Raw genomic sequence first — 20,488 nt, forward strand, 5'->3', positions numbered from 1 at the left:
TGTGAATGATTACCGCAAGTGTCACTCTGCTTTGTTTATTTTCTCTGTTATTATTACAGTTTTTAAACGGCCCTTGAAGGCACCATGTGACAGCTGATTAGTCTGGTTGGCACACAGCTGACCTCTGCCCTGTCTGAGTCACAACCTACAGACCAGTCAAAATAAGGAATAAAGCAGAGATGTAAAATTAATAACCTCATAATGCAAAAACACACATAAACATAGATAGATTATTTTCTTCTTCTTTCTTGGATTTTATTTTGTTCTGTTATTTTGTAAATGGATATGGTAACTTGTCATAACTGTGAATTACATTTTCAATAAAGCTGGTATAAACAGAAGCAGCTGATTGTGCTGTGGAAATAAAAACATAAAAAAAATAGCTTTATTTAATACCTAATCTAAGACTGTTGCTCCAGAGTTTCATATTATGTAAAATACTTCTAGTGTGCATTAATTGACCAAAAAAAGTAAGTAAAATAAAAAAGGCAATTTTCTTCTTGATTTACTTAAATAAAGTGGGCACAGTGGTCTTTAACTACACTGTAAAACAGTAGTTTGTAATTTAAAAAAAAACACTGAACATGTAATCTACTGTAGATGATACTGGATCATTTCCACCAGAGGGCAGTATAGTCCTCAGGTGATTCACCTTTCTTCCAGGGTTTTCTTTCAGTTCTCAGGTGGTGTTACCTACTGATTCACTGTTGTTCACTGTCTGTTTTTAAACTTAATGTGACGCTATGTTAGCAGGGAATGCAACACCAAAAGTTCAAATACACATATTAACTCACATTATGCATTGTGATGTTTCAGCTTTTGCTCTCAAGTGATACATAACACATTTTAATTAATCTGACTTCATAAATACTTTTAATGTAACTGTTGTTAAAACCTTTAGTATAACACTAAACAAATATCCCAATAAAAAATATGAATTGAATGTTTCTTATACAGTATATGATATTGTCAGATAAAGTGGAAGATGATTTTAAACAAGCTTAAAGCAACTTGGATGTTAAGAGATCAATAATACTATAAAGCATTGTAGGATTAAAGATCACAGACATGTACATAAAGAGGTACAATACACTGTACATAACTTAACATGCATAATATGTAAAATGATCAACAAAACACTGAAGTTCAACAAGAAATAAAAACAGTCTGCTGCGCTGAAAACAAATGAATCTGAAAGTTAAAAAAGAGAAACACTATTGCAGTTACCTACACTGAGGTAATGCTTCCATGCTTTTGAATATCTGTGTCCTGTTGAGTTGCAGCAGAGTACTGAGATTACTCAAAATCAGCAATATAAAAAACTATGATATCACAGTGAGTAGCTCTAGAGTGGCAAGCTCTGGCCACTCACCTAACTTTATTAGTCATTGCAGAGACACACACACTCATACACTGCATGACACACATAACATCACATGCAGATCAGAGCTGTGGGCTAAGATGTAAGCTACATGGATACTAGTTATTCTTTGTTGACTAAAAATGCAAGTAACTGATGAGAAAAAGGGGGTAAAACTAAACAACAACGGAGTGTGTGTGTGTGTGTGTGTGTGTGTGTGTGTGTGTGTGTGTGAGAGAGAGAGAGAGAGAGAGAGAGAGAGAGAGAGCGCTCTCCTGGGTATGTCGCTGCAGCCCTGTGTGGTAGAGATAAGACCACCGCCTACACAGAAGCCTGTTTCTTGGGAATTAGAAAGCTTTCCCCAAAGTCCACTAGTGACACACAACACCATCCATCACCAGGCTGTAACGGGCTTACACAACCTCCCAACTGTCCTACAAGACGTTCCAATGTCAGCTCCAGCTGCTTCTGTCGAGATACTGTCAACAGAGTAGGCGTGTTGTGTGTGTGTGTGTGTCTGTATGCAGGCTTATGAGTTACATGGCACGACCACAGACGTGCTGCAATGTCCTGTACGTCTGTGCATCTGTCTGTACTGCTGTATGACAGCGAGCGGCGGGCCTGTAATTCCTGGCCTCCTCCTTTCATCTTGATAACCTCTTATCAGGGCAGAGCAGCCCGCTCGCGCAGTGGCAGCAGCCACATCCCTGCCCAGCTGTCCACACTGCCACCACTGAGCCCTAATTTCACTCATAATATCACTCTCATTTACATGAGCAGTTTAGTTTCATTCTAAATCAATCCCTCAAAGGAAACTCTGTGGAGACTAGTGCATAAAGTGAGTGAAAAGAGGGATAAACTGAAGTACTAGATAGCACAAGAAATTAGCAGCACCAACCATCTTTCCATATATTTACACTCTGTGGAAACTAGAGCCTTCCCAGCATGCACTGAGCAAGAGGCAGGCTAAATCCTGCACAGGTTCCCAGTCTGTCAGACACATTTATACATACAGGCAAATTTGGTTTTCAGTTGACATTACTTGAACCTGAAGTCTATATCCATAAACCATCATGGAACATGAATAGTACGAGGGATGTTACAGTTGTATAAGTGCTATCTCCCATCTTTGACCTGTTGCGTCCTGCCACCTTTCAACACTCTGTCTATATAATTGTGGCCAAACTGTACCACCAATAGCCTCCTTGCAATCATGCAGTAAATACATCAACCAGAGTTAATAAAACAATCATCATCACCACCAAAAACGTTCAATGGTCTAAACCCTCTGAATTCCCTGGGAATGCATTTAAATGCCTCATAAAGGGGATGAAGAACAGGGCTATAGCCCTGATTTTAGAAATACTGAGGTGATAAGAAGTCAGGGTTTTTGCCTGATTTGGTTGGGAAACAGGTCAGCCAGTAGTTTTCCAATTATACTATTTGACACGTCTTAAAAAGTGACAGAAATGTTTTATTTTTTTATCAGAATCAGTTTTATTCCCCAACTGTGTACACATACAAGGTATTTGACTCTGGTTTTTCATTGCTCTCAATGTGCTTACACAGACACAGACATACAAATATTTATATATAATAATATATAAGTATAGATCTCATTATGATTTATATGACAATATAATTGACATAAGGGTGCTGAAACACCTGATTTCCACAAAAAAAATAAAAGGTTTCTAAATCACCCAGATTCCCCCAAATACTAAGGGCATGAGCCCAGTGTCCTCATGGCAGCTAAGGCCCTGATGAACTTGAGAACCACCTTGCTGACTTTACGATAGTTTGTTTTTGTTGGCGCAGCATGAGAATTTAATGCCAAGCAACTGTAGAAAGGGGGAAAAGTTTAGGGAAATGGGAGACTCAATTGCAATTTTAAGCCACAGTTATGATGGTTGTATACTGATTTGCATCTGGCCTAACTGATGCAGTTTATCTGCCCCTCACTACCTTATAAGGACATATGAGTAATGTACGTGCTGCAGGTTCTTAAGTAAAAGGGAAAAGGCCCAGTGTTGGAAATTAAAAAAGGCCTCTTCCCAACTGTTTTTCTCCCCTGATTTCCCTGAAAACTGTATATGAACAAAGAGAGAGGAAAGTTGGGGAGCTGCTTTGACTATCAAATGACTGGGACAGTGCCGGGCTTGTGCGCAGCCAGGCCTTGTCCAGACCATATCTCTCCCCCATGATTGCAGCTCCTTTCCCAATTTGCATTACTGTGTTCCACTCTAAGCTTTGCTGGACCACAAAGAAATTGTGTCTTTGCATTTTATATCTGCTTTGTTCAAATGTCTGTCGTCTCTTTTCCATGTGGGCTTGGCCTTATCAGGGGCCGTATGCACATTTCATCAACAGACAAAAAGCACCCATCCTGCATGCTCACTGTGCCAGCTGTATGATGTCTTTTACATTAGTTTTATGTATCTGTAATGAACCCGGTCTATCTATCAGGTGAACTTAACTGTTTGATAATGGCTTTGTTTGGGGGCTGATGTGCATTTTATATGTGGTTCCTTCTCTGTGGAAGTCACCAGAGATACAAACATTGTTATCAATACTACACTACCAGCACACACAGCCACAAAGGAAGAGGAACCAAGATTTGAAGCCGACACCTTCACCTTTCCCACTTGCTTCAGATACCAAAAGCCTTTGATAAGACACAGTATTTGTAATACACTTAGAGAAATTACACAGTTGTACATCATTTTTTTTACATTCAGTTGAGTTGTAAATATGTCACATCTGCCCACACACAAGTTTTTTCTCTCTGGACCAAAGAGGTGTGTCTTTCAAAAAGTTTGTCCCCAACCCCTCCCACGGACTGTCTCTTAGCCCTAAACTTCGCTGGTGGTTGGAGAAGTAGTTCTTGTAGCCATCAGCCCATACTGAGGTAGACACACGAGCTGTGCCACTTTCCACCTGGCTGCATAACTTTGACCCCGAGTCCTGCTGCTCCCCTCGTTCATCTGTGACATCCCCTCAGGTAGGTGACCCCTGGCTCTTTCTCTCCTGTTGGTCTCATTCGTCACTAGACACCAGTATATGATCCAGTTGATTTAGTATAGAATATCTGGCTTATGAAAGCATATTTGTGCATTTGAGACATTCATTGGTGAGGTTTAATATCACATCAGGTCATTTATTGCTTGATTGGCAGTGACTTGTGGACACATGAGAGGTGAGGACTTTGCTTTGGGTCGATGAAGTGGCCTTCTCAGTGAAATGGACCGTTTCTGTTAGAATTAAGTGTTTTATTTAGATTTCTATTTTTATTTCTCTATTTTTTTAAATCATTTTTCAGTTATTCATTTGTTTCTATTTGTTTTTTTTTTTCTTCAACATATTTGAATGTTTAATTTAACTGAGTGATCAAATTAATTTGGATCAATTATCATAGTAATCATCATGCTTTTAGGTGACTTGGGGTCAAATTATATCAAATTTATATCCAATTAAATATCTCATCCAGTTTATGTTACATCTCTGGATAAGTATTGAAAAAAACAGCTGTACTAAATGCCCTCTCAATTAGGGTAATAATTAAACTTAAAGTTAATTAAAGACGTTCCTGTGTGACGCTTAAATCTGAAAAGCAGCTAAAAGGATTAAATATATGTCAATGTCATTATTGCCGCCTATTTTAATTTTCTCAGTACAATCTGATCTGATCGGCTCACCATGGCATGATGTATCCCTCTCTGCTGTGTTTTTACATTTGTCACATTTCTAGTCTTTCTACAGATTTCTATTAATCAGATGAGATTAGGGCCATCGGTGTATCGGTGGAGCGGGATATATTTAGCATTATAATAATGCCGTCTATCAGATTTTCTCAGACTTTATCAGACACTATCAGCCTCTTGTCTTTCCTCTTCTCTTTCCTCTAAAGATATGAAGCGAGAGTGGCCTCGTCTATTATTGCAATTTTCAATTCTCTCACAAGTTTCACTCAGTTTTCAGCAAAGCAGTCATTTTTAAATTTTCATTTCAAGGACTAAACCTTTTATCACAACTCACAATAGTTATTCTTGAATGGAACTAAAAAAGTTGTGAAAAGATACCACCACTGAGCAATTACTTGATAAGAACACGCAAATTCAGAAGACTGCTGTGAAAATGCCACATAATCTTCTAAGCAGTGTGGCTGAGGTTTCTGTCAACACTCTCACTTAGGAAATCTGCCCACAAACACAGCAAGTTTTTTTTTTTTCTTAGTTGGAGAGGTGTGCTGTTTGGCCTGTAGGGTGTCCCTGGGGGCATATCTTTTGCATTCTTCTAACTGGCACACCTCTTGTAGAAAGGCCACTTAGTAACCGTTTGGTCACTGGCTGCATCACAACAATTATAGACCCATTTATTTTTAGTTTTTACTTTCAGCCACTATTTAACTTCCTTTTCCTAGAAAAGGAAGTTTAAAGGAGCTTGCTGTCGAGAGATCTTGTCCCTGATAACTTCAAGCTAGACGAGTCATTATGAATTATCTGCTTCAATCAAAGTTACAGCAAATCAGAAACTGTTCATTGTGGAATGATGATTTTTACGACAAACAAAAATACCTGCTTTCAGTTTTTGAAAAGTGACCCTGAGAGGATGCATTAGATACAATAGCACTGTAGATATCTTACATCCCTTCTATGGTAGTGCTCTAGGTTGAGGTATTTTCTACCACCATGGAGGATTCGTCAGAGCAGTCCCACTGGGTGTCCCCGGCTCTGCTCAGCTCAGATCCTCTCGCCGGTTTCTCTTCTGGGCCCGGCCTGCTGCCTCCGGGAGAAGAGGGAGAGGCCTTCTTCTCCAACCAGGACCCAGACTACACCAGCCTGCCCTCTTTCTTCTCTAACCCAAGCCACAGCCGAGCACCGTCCACCTACAGACACAGCTCGGGTCAGTGCTCCCACTGTCACCTATCAAATCCATCTTCTTATCCACCTTCCAAATAATGATCTGACTTTATTCTGTTCCCCTCTCTAAAGTTCGTCAGGTGTTCTCCTCGCCGAGCCTCCTCAGCAACCTCCAGCTGCTGGATGGGGGGGGCAGCCACTCCCTGAGCTCACCCTACAACCCCCCGGTCTCCACCTGGAGCAGCACCCCCCTCACCAAAAACCCTCTGCACTCACACACCCCGACGTCTCTCTACACCCCCGGCGTCACCTCCTCTTTCACCACCTCCAGGGACGGATACTTGTCTCCGAGCAGAGAGGGCAGAGAGAGCCCCCGGCTTCAGGAGGCCCTGAAGGCCGAGCGCCTGAGCCCGCTGGGAGGGTTGGGGTCCAGCAGCAGTTTTCTGAACCTGACCCCTGCTGCTGGGAGTGTATACACTCCATCATCCCACTCCCACCCACACATGTTGAGCCCCTACAGCTCCTACATGACGGGTCCACAAGACTACAACTCTGCTGCCCTCTACTCCAGCCCTGGAGCCTGGATTAGTCCCTCATACTCGCCTAAACTCCACAATAAGATGCGGATATCCACTCCAGGTGAGGATAAGATTTGTCATTTTCTATAATTTTACTATATAACAGATCAGTCTGTAAATCTAAAAATGAAGACATTTACATTGGAAGTTTATTCTTCTTTCAGTCCTATCATATGACCTTCCATGGCCATAGAAAGGTCAATGGTCAAACTCCAAAAGTTACAAAATCTCAGTCTCGACTTTTAAGCCGACGTGGATGACAAGTTCTTAGAGTGCTCAGAAAGAAGAATTTTTTGGGGGCTTTTTATGCCTTTACGTTGATAGGACAGGTGAAGATAGACAGGAAAGGGTGGAAAAAATGCAGCACAGGCTGATGGTTGGAATTGAAGTGAAATACTCATATAAAGAATTTCATACAGTGATGAGATATTAACTATTCTCATATTCACTGACTCCTTTCAAGACATTTGTACATTAAATGTGTTTTTGAAGACTGTTCCAAATATAGCCTCTATTTCAGCAAGAATGAAATGCACATGTAGCATTTTGTAACAATAACAAAATGCTACATGTGCAGTGACAACGATGTACTTCTCATTTTGAACAGAGGCCAGAGAGTGTGTTAACTGTGGAGCCACAGCTACCCCACTGTGGCGTCGGGATGGTACAGGCCACTACCTGTGCAACGCCTGTGGACTGTACCACAAGATGAACGGCCAGAACAGACCACTAATCCGACCCAAGAAGAGACTGGTGCGACCCATTGAGACACACACTCACACACCTATCTGGGTGGATAAGGACACAATATTTGCTTTGTGAAGTATTCAGAAAAGAATCAATCATAGCCAAAACAGTTAAAAAACACTGATGATTTCTTTTCTGCGTTTCAGATTGTCAGCAAGCGGGCAGGCACACTGTGTGCCAACTGTCACACAAGCACAACGACACTGTGGAGACGCAACGCCAATGGAGAGCCTGTGTGTAACGCGTGTGGACTCTACTTTAAACTGCACAATGTGAGATAAAACTCATAGCTATATTATTATTATTTTTTTAAATCAGTAAACTGCTGCCCAATTTACCCAGAGTAAAAAGTGCTTGTAAATAAAAATTCTAAGAAGGTGATGTATTTTTTCCCCCAGGTCAACCGACCCCTCACCATGAAGAAGGACGGCATTCAGACACGGAACAGAAAAGTGTCCAACAAGAATAAGAAGAGCAAGAAGGTCGCCATGTTTGAGCAGTACTCAGAGGTGACTCAGCCATCCTCCCTGGACGGCAGCGGTGGGCCTTTTTCCCTCGGCCCCGGGACTCTCCTCACCTACAGCCACACACCGCACCTTATCACAACACAATCTCCCCTGCATCCCTCCGCCTCCCTACCCTACACACACCACCTCAACTCTGGCATGGTGCCCACACTGGTGTGAAATGACAAAACAGGCCCCTGAAAGCTGTGTATTTAGGAATCTCGCTTGCTTGCCAGTCATTCGTGGGAATTTGTACATATGTGTTTCTACACAGGATGTCACGTGAATGTGTTTTTTCACTGTATTTTAGGGGGAAGCACCAATTCACGTTGATCAAGTGCTTGTTTGAAATCAGATAAGGGAATTGTTTCAGCTGTAAATACAAACAAACACAAATCTGATTTCACTGCCATATCCAAGTCTTAATCCCTCTTCTGTTATTCATAATGTGAAATTATGTTTTGGTTTTGTGTTACACAGGTCTGTTTTGTATTTGCAAATTTGTATTTGTATGATATTACCATATTGAAACTCTACAGAGAAAATAATAAAATGTGTGACTGAAGGCTCTGTTTTTGATGTCATTTGAATTCTCAGCTCATCCGTTCAGCTCAGAGACTGACCACAGTGAAGCCTCCTGAGTGCTGTTATTGTACTCCCCTGCTCAGGTATAATAGTCTCTTTGTACAGTCAGCGTTCCACTTTGACAGTGTAATTGTACATGTATGCAAATTCTCCATTCTGCAGAAGTGACAAACATTCAACTAAAGTGCAACACTTACACCAGGGTTTTATATTTAGACCAGCACTGCCAGTTAAGTGCGTTTCAAGTTTAAACACACACAGACAAGGTCATGTTTTTTTTTTATTACTCATCACTATTTGTATGCTCTTAAAGGGGACTTTTTTCCTGTGCAGAATTTCCACTCATGCTTGAATGCAAATGTCAGAGGCTACAGAGAACTTGCTTAGTAATGATACGTTGCAATACATGTATCTTGACAGTAAAAGAACATCTAATTGTAGTCTGAAGACTAAAGATGAATGCCTTGAGATGAACTGTGTTTATGTCATTAGTTTGATAAATATAGTTAATGAACGGCAGTGGAAGAATTATTCAGGTCCTGTACTTACATAAAAGAAGCAATATCTCCATTTATACCACCAAATTAAAATACTCGATTGTGAGTCTTTAAAGTTAAAGTATAACCAGCAAAATATAGATAAATAGATATATTTTATTGTCCTTTCCAGGAAATGTGTTGCCACAGCTTCTACATAGCCTCAAATTAAAACATAACCACAAGAAAAACGTCTACTATTCACTATTATATATACTTAAAGTGTCAAATGTAAAAGTATTTATTATAAGCAAAATTCAACGTGTCAGAGACAATATTATATATTAGATTAAAAGTTAACCGTTACTAATGCATGAACATGTAAGGAGCATTTTAATGTTGCAGCAGATCAACTTGGAGCTGGAACACGCTGTCTGCTATCTTAATCTGCAATTAGCTGATCATATGTCATGTTTGAAAAATATTAATCTGAAAAGTTACTAAAAGCTATAGATGAAAAATAAATATTGCTGAGTAAAAAGTACAATATTTATATTGTAAAAAATGCAGTGGAGTAAAATACATAAATACCGTAAATACTCAAAACTGACTTTTTCAGAATTGGTTTTACTTTCTATGTAGATGTCAGGGTCACTTATGTTGTAGTGCCGACATTTTAATTTTCAGACATGCTGGATTCTGTGATTGTTTATATGCAGATAATCCCACTCAATGCAACAGAGATAACTGTTTCACATTGATCCAACTCGTGTCCATGTCTGGGATTTGACTATTAAAGAAAACTTATTTGAAAGGATTTTGCAATAAATGACAACTGAAAATATGACGTGAAGAAACATTAAATGTGTTTTCATTCCCTCAGTATTGACATTCAGGCAGAGGTACAGTGTATTTATGTGCAGTGTATTTCTTTATGCTGAGCAGCAGGGCTGGGGTTGCTCACTCAGGACTGGGGGATGACTGATATGTTATCACTGAGGCCACAGACCCCAAACCATCCACCTGCTGCTGGCACCGCCACTCTTACACTCCCTGTCAGTTAGTCAGCGAGGGGCACCGTGAGCACTTTCAGACGTGACACCAGAAAGAGTTATGACAGACAAATAAATCCATGGCGTCATCTGAAGGCACTGCTGCAGGTAGATGAACTCCATTTGTTTGCTCAAAAGAGTTCATCCACAGTTTCAAAATCAATATGTCATGATTAGGTCAAATGAATCCAGTCAGGTTATATAATCTTTGGGGACACACAGAACGCTTGACTTGAGACAAATCTATAAATAATCACACACACGCCACTGTGTGTGTTTTCACAGCAGATTTGTCCATGCTTCACTGCAGACTTGAGGGAGAAATAAGACTTTCATTTATGCATTCGGTTTCAGCTTCGTGAGCACAGCCCTATGAACATCTGGGCACGCCACCCACTCTTGACACTGCATGATACACACAAACACACACATACACACACACACACAGACACAGTCACTCCCCTGAGTGCTTTGGAGATAAACTAACTCTGAGGCAGAAATCACTAAAACACTCTATTGCAGAGAAACCTTAAAATTCCACTTTATTTCCCTCCTCAAGAATGATCAGAAGTAGTAAAACAAATATGAAACAAGTGTAAAGACATGAAATTAGGATGATTTGGCAAGCACATCCATAATTTATTCTCTTTTCCTTAACTGTCTCTATCTGCTGTTTATCTGCTGCCTCCGCCAGCTCTGCTCTGGGGAAATGGCAACAAATGCCAGGGATAGATTAGCAACCACAGGCCTGCTCACAAGGCCATCCGTTAGTGTCCTTCTCACTCTTGTTCCTTTGGTCTTTGTCTCTTTTCCCATTCAGCCTATTTTATCCTGCAGTTGTTCAGTGTCCTTAGTTGTACTATAGACTGTTATTATGGGGAGGCAAGTGATTTGATAATGAGTTGTTTTATCGTTGACAGTCTGGGAGATTCTATATGATAGATAATAATCATCTTTGGGCAAATTTATATTTTTGTTGTCATTTCAAACAACAGCTTTCCTGAAGGAGGTCACTGATGCATTTCTAACAGAACCCTTGTCAGCACCACACTGTTACATCTACAGGGAGAATAAAAGTAATAACCAAAAGCAACTACCATTGCTTCATGTAGATTCTCCTTTTGAAACGTGATACACACGCGCCCCCACAAGGTAACAACCTAACACTGCAGCAGCTCCAGTTTTTTGACCAAACTGTCACAGGATGTAAAACCCTGAACACTGCAGTTTAGAGATAACACACGTATATATGTGTAGTTCATATAGTGATGTACATTGTTGATGCATATTATGATGGAGCTGAACTGAATATAAATTGACACTTCCATTGACGCTACCAAGAGCAACGATTCATTTTTAGACACATTTTGGGTACAGCTTCTTGTATAGTCTTCATAACATACATGTTTATTAAATAATATAATGGATATGAGTGGAGTTCATCTAGTTTAATATATTTAGGATTTCCATCATTATATTTGAATGTCCTTTTATATAACTCAGCACAGTGATATGTTTGATGTATTTATTGCGTATTAGTATATACTATTATATTGTATATGGGCTTAGTAACCATTTTGACCTGACCAAGATCCATCTGGGATTGAAACACTGTCCATTAAAATATTTCTTTTGTTTGGAGTCAGTGTGCAAGCATTACAACACGAGATAAAGCATCAGTTGTTAAGACAATCTTGACTATGCATCTCCTCCTGTTAAAATAATCTATTTATGATAAAAATCTGTTCCCTCTGACATTTTGGGCTCACAATGCACTTTTCTAGTCTGATGATCAAAAAACTGAATGAGTTTCAATGCAATCTAATATTTTTCTAAAAGTAATAAATGAGAAATTGTAACAGGAACATTTGACAGTCCCATGAGTCCTATGGTAGATATTTTGTACAGTTACAGTTTGTGGGATTGACAGTGCACTGCTGATGTGTGTGTGTGTTTGTGTGTGTGTGTGTGTGTGTGTGTGTGTGTGTGTGTGTGTGCGTGTGTACACTTTAACATTAGCTGTTTCAGGCACTCAATACTACAAACAAAATAAAGAAGACACTAGAAAAACATAAATATATTTATTTTTTTGAAGCATGCTTAAAACTCCAGTACAGCGAACAAAATGAGCTGAGCATTACACAGTGAAAAGGAAATATAACTTATATTCTCTGTCAGCTGTCAGTTTGTAAGTAGTAAAAATTGGTCCTTGGATAACGCACAAAGGGCAAAATAAAAATAAGCAGTCTCATCAAACCAGCTGAATATGTTTCAATGTCTCTTAGCTTATCAGGTTCATTTAAAGCACTTCCAGTCCGGAGAGTAACAACTGAAAATCTCTGCTGTGTGTTAAAAAAATAAAAGACACAGGACAAAGTGGGGTGAGAAGTATAACAGCTCACCAAGCTACACGTTATGAATACTCTCACAATCTGCTTCAGCCATCCACATTCTGTCAGTGCACAAGCGGACTAGGCTTTTTGTAAACATCAACTATTTAGTTTTACTTTTGTTGGCATTACACAGGGTGTGCCGCGGTGAACAAGATGCAGCGCCTTCAATGTTTCTTAGCAATGAGAACCCCGACCACAGCTCCCATTAGCAGCGCCACCCCAATTAGCAGCCATCTACTCAGAGTCTCCCGAGATCTCCTCGCTTCTGCGGCGGCGTCTCGCCCAAAAACCTCAGCAAAGCAGTCCTGCACACAAAAAAACATGAGAGATTTTGTTATTAGACATTGTCTTGGTTCTTTCCATCCACATGAAAAGAAGTAATCATCAGTTGTGGTCAAAAATATTGGCACTTTTGCCCCTTTGCACAAAACTGTACGTATTCATATCCCTTAAAAAATGTTTTTCAAATATGAAAGTGGTTTCCTACAAAACTGCAACATATCAGATAATCATTCTGCACGAGTGCAATGTTTGTCTTCAGTCTGGGTGGACAAACGCTGTTAGTATTAACTTTTAAATATATATTTACCTGCTTTAGATTAATATTTAATATGTATGTATCAAGTAAGTAAATACAGTGTAAGGGTATCTATGTATATACTGTATGTGCATATGTGTATCATTCTTTTTCTTTTTCTTATATACATGTTTTGGGACTGCTATTTAAGCTCAATATATTATTTACTTAAGAAGGCTAATGAAATCCTATGATGTGCTTGATCATTTTAAAACTCCAGAACTTTTTAGAAGTTGAATCAAACACAGATCAGCTGCAGAAAAGTTTACTATGCTGCAGGAGAAGGTTGAGACATTTTGGGGACGTTTTGTGCCATTATTCTCAGTCACCTTGGAATAATTCCTAACCGCTGTGACTCCAAGCTGACTGCCGCTGCTGTCCTGCATGAAAATTGTGTTACACAGTCTAACAGGCAGTGAGTATGAAATACTCAAAAAAGGTAGATTTCTTTTCAGAGGGGTTTTTCTTCGAAGTTGTGTAACACAGTTAGGGACGCACCGATCGAACTGTTTTCACTCAAGAAAATTCCAATATCTCAACGTAACATTGAGATTGCTCAAAGAAACTGAAACTGATCCGACAGCAGTGCTCTTTTTTTTACCCACATTTAAAATATGAATACATCACTGCGTGGAACTCATGGGGAACATTTTTATGTAAAGTAACATGAGGTCAAGGATTGCTGTGGCACTACAAACTTGATTGTAACTTATAAGAGAATTTTATAACAACTTAAAAAAAGAAATTGCATTGGTCACATCAAGGCCAATACTCAATCTGTATTAGATCACCACATCCCTAAACACAGTCACAGCACCATAAATAAAGCTGCAGGTTGAGTTCATCCCCTGCTGACTCACCCATCCTCCTTGGCTCTGGATCCACGGACTGATGTGCTCATCCAGGTACATGGTCATCCAGTCTGCGATGCGGGAAACCAGCTCACTCATATCTTTCTCGACACATTCTACACACAGTACACCGCCAAAGGCAAACAGGCCCACTATACGTCCCCAGTTCACTCCATCCTTGAACACCTCGTCCATCACGCTTTTAAAGCTGTGGTAGGCCGTGTCAGGAGTGATGTCAATCTGCGAGGAAAGGTCACTAAACGCTTGCGTGAAGAGCAGTTCAAACTCATCTGCCGAGTCCCGAAGAGCTGCCTTTACAGCCTCTATGTCAGCGCCTGAGGACGAAGACGTCCCCGGCTGGCCACTTGTGTTCTTGCTGGCCAGCAAGCCGTTTCTGGCAGCTGAGTTGGCCTTGTCTCCCTCAGTCCTTTCACCGGCATTCTCCGGCCTCAGTAGAGAGGTTGGGTGGTTCCTCTGAGACAGTTTATAGCTTATAAAGAACTCCACCAGCTCTCTGTTACTGTACGACATTATTTCCACACTGTGAACCTCCAACACACAGCCAGTCTAATCAGAGCCTGTGGTCTCTCCTGCCATTCCTCTCAGTCAGTCAGCTGTCACATTAGAGCTTCTTCGCCTTACCTTGCAGCTAACAGCATCCTGGAAGCATACAGGGATAAAAGAAAGTGACATTAACGCCTGTAAGCAAACATTAAGTGTTTTAGCATCCACTGGTTTCCATTTAATTCTGTAAGATATGAAAAAACATCAGTAGGCTCCACATCATCATGTTTGAGTAATACAGTTTAATTACAGATTGCTTTGAAATATCTGCCCTTCATTAGCACACAAATGTGTGAAATGTTTCAGTAATCAGCTGATAGATTTTCCTATTTTAGAAAATAATGGAAACAGGCTCTTTTTGTACCATCCCAGTGAAATCTGAAACTGTAGCAAACATTTGAAAATAACCATAAGCTAACAAACATTAGCTAAATCGCAGCCTTGTTATCTCAGCATTAGGAGAAATATAGTAACATTAACTCATTCCGATGTAAATCAAGCCAAATATATGCGTGTAGATACCAGCCTGCCACTGCTGACAGCTCTGGCTACAACGGAGATACTACCAGGTTTTAGCTTTAGGTGCTAACTAACGTTAGCTGTTTATTAACAGTCCCGAGGAAACGCATCAAAAACAACAACAAACTACAGCCACGGGACTGATATGAGCTAATCATTATTGACAGCTATACTTACAACTGCTGAAAGGTTGTTTCCCTTTGAGGGTGCAGCTAAGGAGTTACTAAAAGCTGTAGTTGTGAATGCAGACACAATATGGACATTTTTGCAGCTGCAGACTCTGAGACCAGAACAGTGATGCACGCTGGCGGTTGGCCAATTCTGCTACTGTACCAGCCGGAAGTCCCGCCTCTTCCTGCCGCTGCACCAATCAACGCCGGGGAGAGACTGGACGTGAAGGGCCAGTGAAATGAAAGCACAATCATTGGAACAGCTTTGTGTGTGTGTGTGTGTGTGTGTGTGTGTGTGTGTGTGTAAATGTCACATCCACAAGTCTCCAAAGCTGCTTCCATTGTTTCAGATTCGTACTACAACAGTGTGGGACCTTAATTAAAGATGTGACGTGCGTGAGTTTAAAATTAACTTCAATTAACTTCATGGGAGTCCCCTAGCTTGTAAAAGGTTTCCAGTGTTTTACTGTTCTAGCACTTGTAAATACAGCCTATTTTAAGAAGACGTCAAAGAATATGTCAAAACGTGGAAGTCTGCCGTGAATAAGTTCAATTATATGGGACTTCTAGTTTATAACATCCACCAACATAAATGTACTTTTATAAAAAGCATGTCATTTTCTCTCCCTGTAACTGCTCCCTATAAAGCTATTGAACTACAAATTGAGACTTTGGCTTAACTTGTCTTTCATTTCTTTCCTGTTGAAATTTACACAAGAATAACCTTCTTAGGACCCTATTTTATAAACATTATTTATGGACCCATTGTGTTCTATAAATGTTTTTTTAAATGGTTGTTTTCTTAAAACCTGGCACAAGAGGTCATTTTAACACAGTGATTGGTGTAGGAAAGAACTTAAAATGTTTTTATTAAACAAACATATTTATTAAAACGTGTACATAAGCAATAAGCATATCCTACACTTTCTAAATGTGAAATGACAATATGTTACAGTTCTTTATCACAGTTGAGAAAAAACTATGGAAGTAGGGAGGTTGGCATAACTGTTTCTTAAATCTTGTGACAGTTAAAAGGTGAATAACACAGATTGTATGAAGAATCTAACAAAGATCAATGGCTAAAATATATACAATGTCACTTACATATGCCATATACCTATGTACTATAATGTAACATTTTTCCTTCCTTCCAACCCTGGAAACATCTGGAGATTTAATGACCCATGCCATGTGTCCTCATATTTGTGATTTGTAACTGTGTGAAGACCTTTTTCGTTTTTCTTTGTCTTAATTCATACACTCCTTCAGAAGTGACACTGCCAAGCAGAGACACTAACAGAACGTCATCCAAGCGTTTGCTTTCCCATCTTGCAAAGTGCTCTCCTTGTCTCTCTGAGGATCATCCGTGTTCACAGCTTCTGTCTCTTCTGTCATATTTGCTGGCTTCTGGGATTTAACATTCTCGTGTTGGTTTGTGTCAACATTTCCATTCTCAGTAGGTCCATCCTCTGTTTCTGGTTCACTGTCTGAATCAATGGAAATGGTCTCTGTGCACGTGCTTACGAGTTTTAAGGTACAGTTCAGTGTCTCACATTGTCTGTTTTGGTCTGTGTTTGGAGTACCAGACTTGAGGCCTCCAGATCTCCCCACTGAGGTGCTTTCAACCTTGCTCTCCTCAAAGATCAAGTCATGTTTAACTTTCTTGACAGCATGCATGTCAAAGCCGAGCAGCACAGACACCTTCTTGGTCTCACATTCTCTCTCACACATCCTTCGCTTGGTTGCAAAGTGACTAGAAATGTCAGATTTCCACAGCCACAGACTTGCAGACAGCTTCTCCTCTTCCTGAGAAGAAAGGTATGGTCGCCGGTTGAAGTAGGACGTCAGGAAATTTTTCCTGGCCTCATACGTCTTGTGCTCGTAGCTCCTAGGATCCAGAGCAAGGCCATCAGATTCAGACTGACTTCCAACGGTTGTGCAGGAAATCTTTGACTCTTTGCTCAGTTTCATCTTCTTGGGGTTGGACATGGCCTGCATTGGTGGCTGCCTCTTGAGAAAGCCAGCCCCAGACGAGTTGAGAGTCAAGGCAGACTTGAAGCCTTGACCTACATGGGTTCTACCAACAGCCCTGCACTGCACAAGATGCAGCGTGATTGTGGAGGCTACCATGTTACTGGTGTACACCCCCAGGCAATGAATGCACTTGTACGTCATTTTTTTTTCAACAGGATGCATTGTTTGGAGCACTTGGTGTCGCTCCCTCAGATGCATGGCCAAAGCATCAGAGATGGGACCTTTGAGGATGGTGAAACACAGCGGACACAGAGTCTTCCCAACCTCACTCTTGTGAGTCGCTGAGGGGAAACTTCTAGCAGCAAGTGGTTCACTCGTCTTCTCAATCATTCTGGGAGCGGTGACTTTGACCGGAGGTGGAACACTGTTCTGAGCAGGCGCCAACTGATCTTGACCATTGACAGATTCCTTCATGTTAAAAGTGAGAACAACAAGTTGTACGTTACTGGACTTCTCCTGTTTAATGGTGAGATCAAAGGTAAGAGGTGATGCACCAGGTGGTCCGACAAAGTCATCAGGATGAGCCTGAGCCACATGCTCCATGATTTTCTCAACACTGTGGAAAGCAGAGTGGCACTGTGGACAGGTGAGCCCGTGGATTAGCATGTGGTTAAGCAGTGTGTCGCTGGGCAGATAGCGGTTGCAAAGTAAACACTTGCTGGTGAAGTTGTGGATTTTCATGATGTACTTGGCCAGTGCCCACACTTTCTTTGCCTTGTGTGCGTTCTCAAAATGAGCATTATAGAGGTTTTCAGGAAAGAGCTCATTGCAAACTGTACATATCTTCCACTTCTGTGTCTGCGCTGTGTTTACACCCGCAGAATTATTTTCAGCCACAGTGCTGTTGCCAGGAACTGTGCCACGAAGCTGACTGGTTGCGATGGAAGACTGATGTTTAACAACAGGGGCCACTGGCTTTAAATAGCCAATTACTGGTTGTGCTGTTGAGTCAGCTCTAGGTGTGTGGCCCCTGCTAATGACCACAGGGGTCTTCTGAGTTACAACTGGTAAGGTTTGGGTCCTTGACACAAGAATATTAGCATGTCCAATCATGGTGGTTACCTGAGCACCAATGCGCTCATGGTACTCTATAACATGCTGTACTAGAGCCTCGTAGCTACGAGTGGAAAACTGGCAGCGTTTACAGAGGATGTTGTTGCCATTGACAGAATTAGCACCATTTTTGACAGATGATTCTGAAACCATACCAAGATACGGTGAGACAATATGCTGAAAATGTTCCCTGTAAATGTGCCTTCTCACAACATTGTAGAGACTGTCCCGAAACGTGCATTTTTTGCAAAAGTACATTGCCTTCTCCACACCGTCTCCCTGTCTGCCATATGTTTTGTTGTTCTTTGCCAGTCCAACTCCCTGTGGGTTTCCATAGTTCTGCCGTGCTGAACTAGGTATGTGGAATATTTTAACATGCGTCTCCAAAGTTCTCTTGCTTGCAGTGAATGTGCAGTATGGACAGTTGAGCAGTATTTTACTATCAAAGATTTTCCTGTGTACATTGCGGAAGTGATTCTTGTAGCCTGAGTAGTATTTGGAAGAAAATGAGCACTCTGTGCAGCAAAATGGCTTCGATCGGTATTCCTAGAAGACATCAGGGAAAGAATAATAGCATTAAGACAAATATGGTGATTTGTGCATGAGCATTTGAAAAGGCCATGGAAAGAGAAGCAAGGTTTACCTGTGTTTTAGAGTATGATGGATCCCATGCGCAGATATCAAGGCAAAGACTGCTCTTAACAAATTGCTCATTAGGGCAAAACTCTTTGAACTCCTGTGGAAGGAAATTTAAAGATTAAGGCATACATGTTATAATATCTGATAAGAATTTGTTTATATAACATTTTTGACAGTTTGACAGCATACAATACTTTGCATGCAATTGTAATCAACACTGGCTTTGGACAAAATGCTGAGTTGGCATAAAATTAAGTTGCATTTTCCTTAATAAAATATAAAATATTTTCTAAATATAAACACTGTCACAGACATAAAAAAAAAGACCCACTCACATATATAACTATTAAAGCATGAATGGGAATCGTCTATAAAGCTTCATATTAAGTCATGTTTCTCAATTTACTCTAAAGTTTCTAGAACAATTAAAAATACACTCACCTCTGCTGCCTCCTTGCAGTACTCCAGTCCAATGTCTTCAAGTGCTTTCTTCACTTGTTTCCTAGCTCTCCGGATTCTTGTGAGGTTATTCACTGGGAGTTGATACATTTCTCCTGACCAACAGAAAGTAAAGTGTTTATTAGTTTGAGGCAGACTCTTTAATAACATGTGTCAGAATACAACACAACATAATACAACATAGTTCAATCAATAATCACCAACATCGTGAGAGGCTGACTTCATAAACAGGCGACACGCCCTTTCAACACGTGTTTCTACCCAATAAATCGCTGTCAACTTCTTACTGATGCCAGGATCACGTTATCTATGTCAAATGCTGCAGTTTCTACGGAGGCCCAGTAACATCACTGTTCCAGTGGCCATGCCACAAAGTTAGCTTTCATTACCTGATTCAGTGCTGGAGACACTGAATCAGAGAGCAAACCTGTGGCCCTTCTTGCTCCACACTGTCCACTGACTTCGACTATCAGAGATTTAGCTACAGTACATGTTAGTTGTGTGGACTAGCACGGATGTGTTAGCCAACATTAGCAGGCTTGGCCACCTACTGTACTTAGCACCAAAGCTAGCGTTGCACAGTCGGTTAGCGTTATTCGTTTCTCCATTTTCACTGACGATATCAATCAGCATGCGTTACTCACCTTGTGATACGTCTGGGAACTAGCGTCACACTGGTTGCCTCACTACATATACGGCCAACAAAGAGGTTAAGAGGTCGGTCGGGGCGTGCAGACTGATGCTGATGTTCGCCCTCCTCAAAGCCGGTGCTGCACAGCTAGCTAACTCAGCTAGCTAGTTAGCCGTCACATCTGCTTTGCTGCAGCTGCTAACTAGCTGAATGAGCGGGGCAGACTGCTGCACTCCTCACACCACTCTTTATGTGGTCACAACAATGAAGACTGCCAGGACAACCCAGTGTCCTCTGAGCAATTCTTCTACTTGCACCGGTGGTCAGGCCAGTCTGCTAGCTAGCGTTATCTTCTCCCAGTGAGCCAAGTCAATCCAAAATGGCGACGATAAAACGACGGAAGTCGTAGCAGGGAGCTGGCTGGGCAGTGGCTGG

At 40.9% G+C, this 20,488-nt stretch overlaps 3 protein-coding genes across 3 annotated transcripts; 1 reads left to right on the forward strand and 2 right to left on the reverse strand.

Moving 5' to 3' along the window:
• Window positions 1-4,198: 4,198 nt before the first annotated feature.
• On the forward strand, window positions 4,199-8,615 carry gata1a (GATA binding protein 1a). Its single transcript, XM_051415826.1, has 6 exons — window positions 4,199-4,361; window positions 6,020-6,262; window positions 6,352-6,858; window positions 7,405-7,550; window positions 7,691-7,816; window positions 7,943-8,615. The coding sequence occupies exons 2-6, from the start codon at window positions 6,049-6,051 to the stop codon at window positions 8,228-8,230; spliced, it is 1,281 nt and encodes a 426-aa protein (XP_051271786.1). The 5' UTR covers window positions 4,199-4,361; window positions 6,020-6,048; the 3' UTR covers window positions 8,231-8,615.
• A 3,614-nt stretch (window positions 8,616-12,229) lies between these two features.
• On the reverse strand, window positions 12,230-15,384 carry LOC127371644 (bcl-2-like protein 1). The gene is made up of 3 exons (XM_051414573.1): window positions 15,245-15,384; window positions 13,994-14,644; window positions 12,230-12,861 (listed from the first exon to the last, which is right to left on the reverse strand). Exons 2-3 carry the CDS (start codon window positions 14,513-14,515, stop codon window positions 12,721-12,723), a joined length of 663 nt encoding a protein of 220 aa, XP_051270533.1. The 5' UTR covers window positions 14,516-14,644; window positions 15,245-15,384; the 3' UTR covers window positions 12,230-12,720.
• Window positions 15,385-16,101: 717 nt separating this feature from the next.
• On the reverse strand, window positions 16,102-20,441 carry adnpa (activity-dependent neuroprotector homeobox a). Its single transcript, XM_051414570.1, has 4 exons — window positions 20,067-20,441; window positions 19,405-19,517; window positions 18,968-19,060; window positions 16,102-18,870 (listed from the first exon to the last, which is right to left on the reverse strand). The coding sequence occupies exons 2-4, from the start codon at window positions 19,510-19,512 to the stop codon at window positions 16,531-16,533; spliced, it is 2,541 nt and encodes an 846-aa protein (XP_051270530.1). The 5' UTR covers window positions 19,513-19,517; window positions 20,067-20,441; the 3' UTR covers window positions 16,102-16,530.
• Window positions 20,442-20,488: the final 47 nt, after the last annotated feature.

The sequence above is a fragment of the Dicentrarchus labrax genome, unplaced genomic scaffold, assembly GCF_905237075.1.
Source record: "Dicentrarchus labrax unplaced genomic scaffold, dlabrax2021, whole genome shotgun sequence".
In the NCBI taxonomy this organism is placed as follows: domain Eukaryota; kingdom Metazoa; phylum Chordata; class Actinopteri; family Moronidae; genus Dicentrarchus; species Dicentrarchus labrax.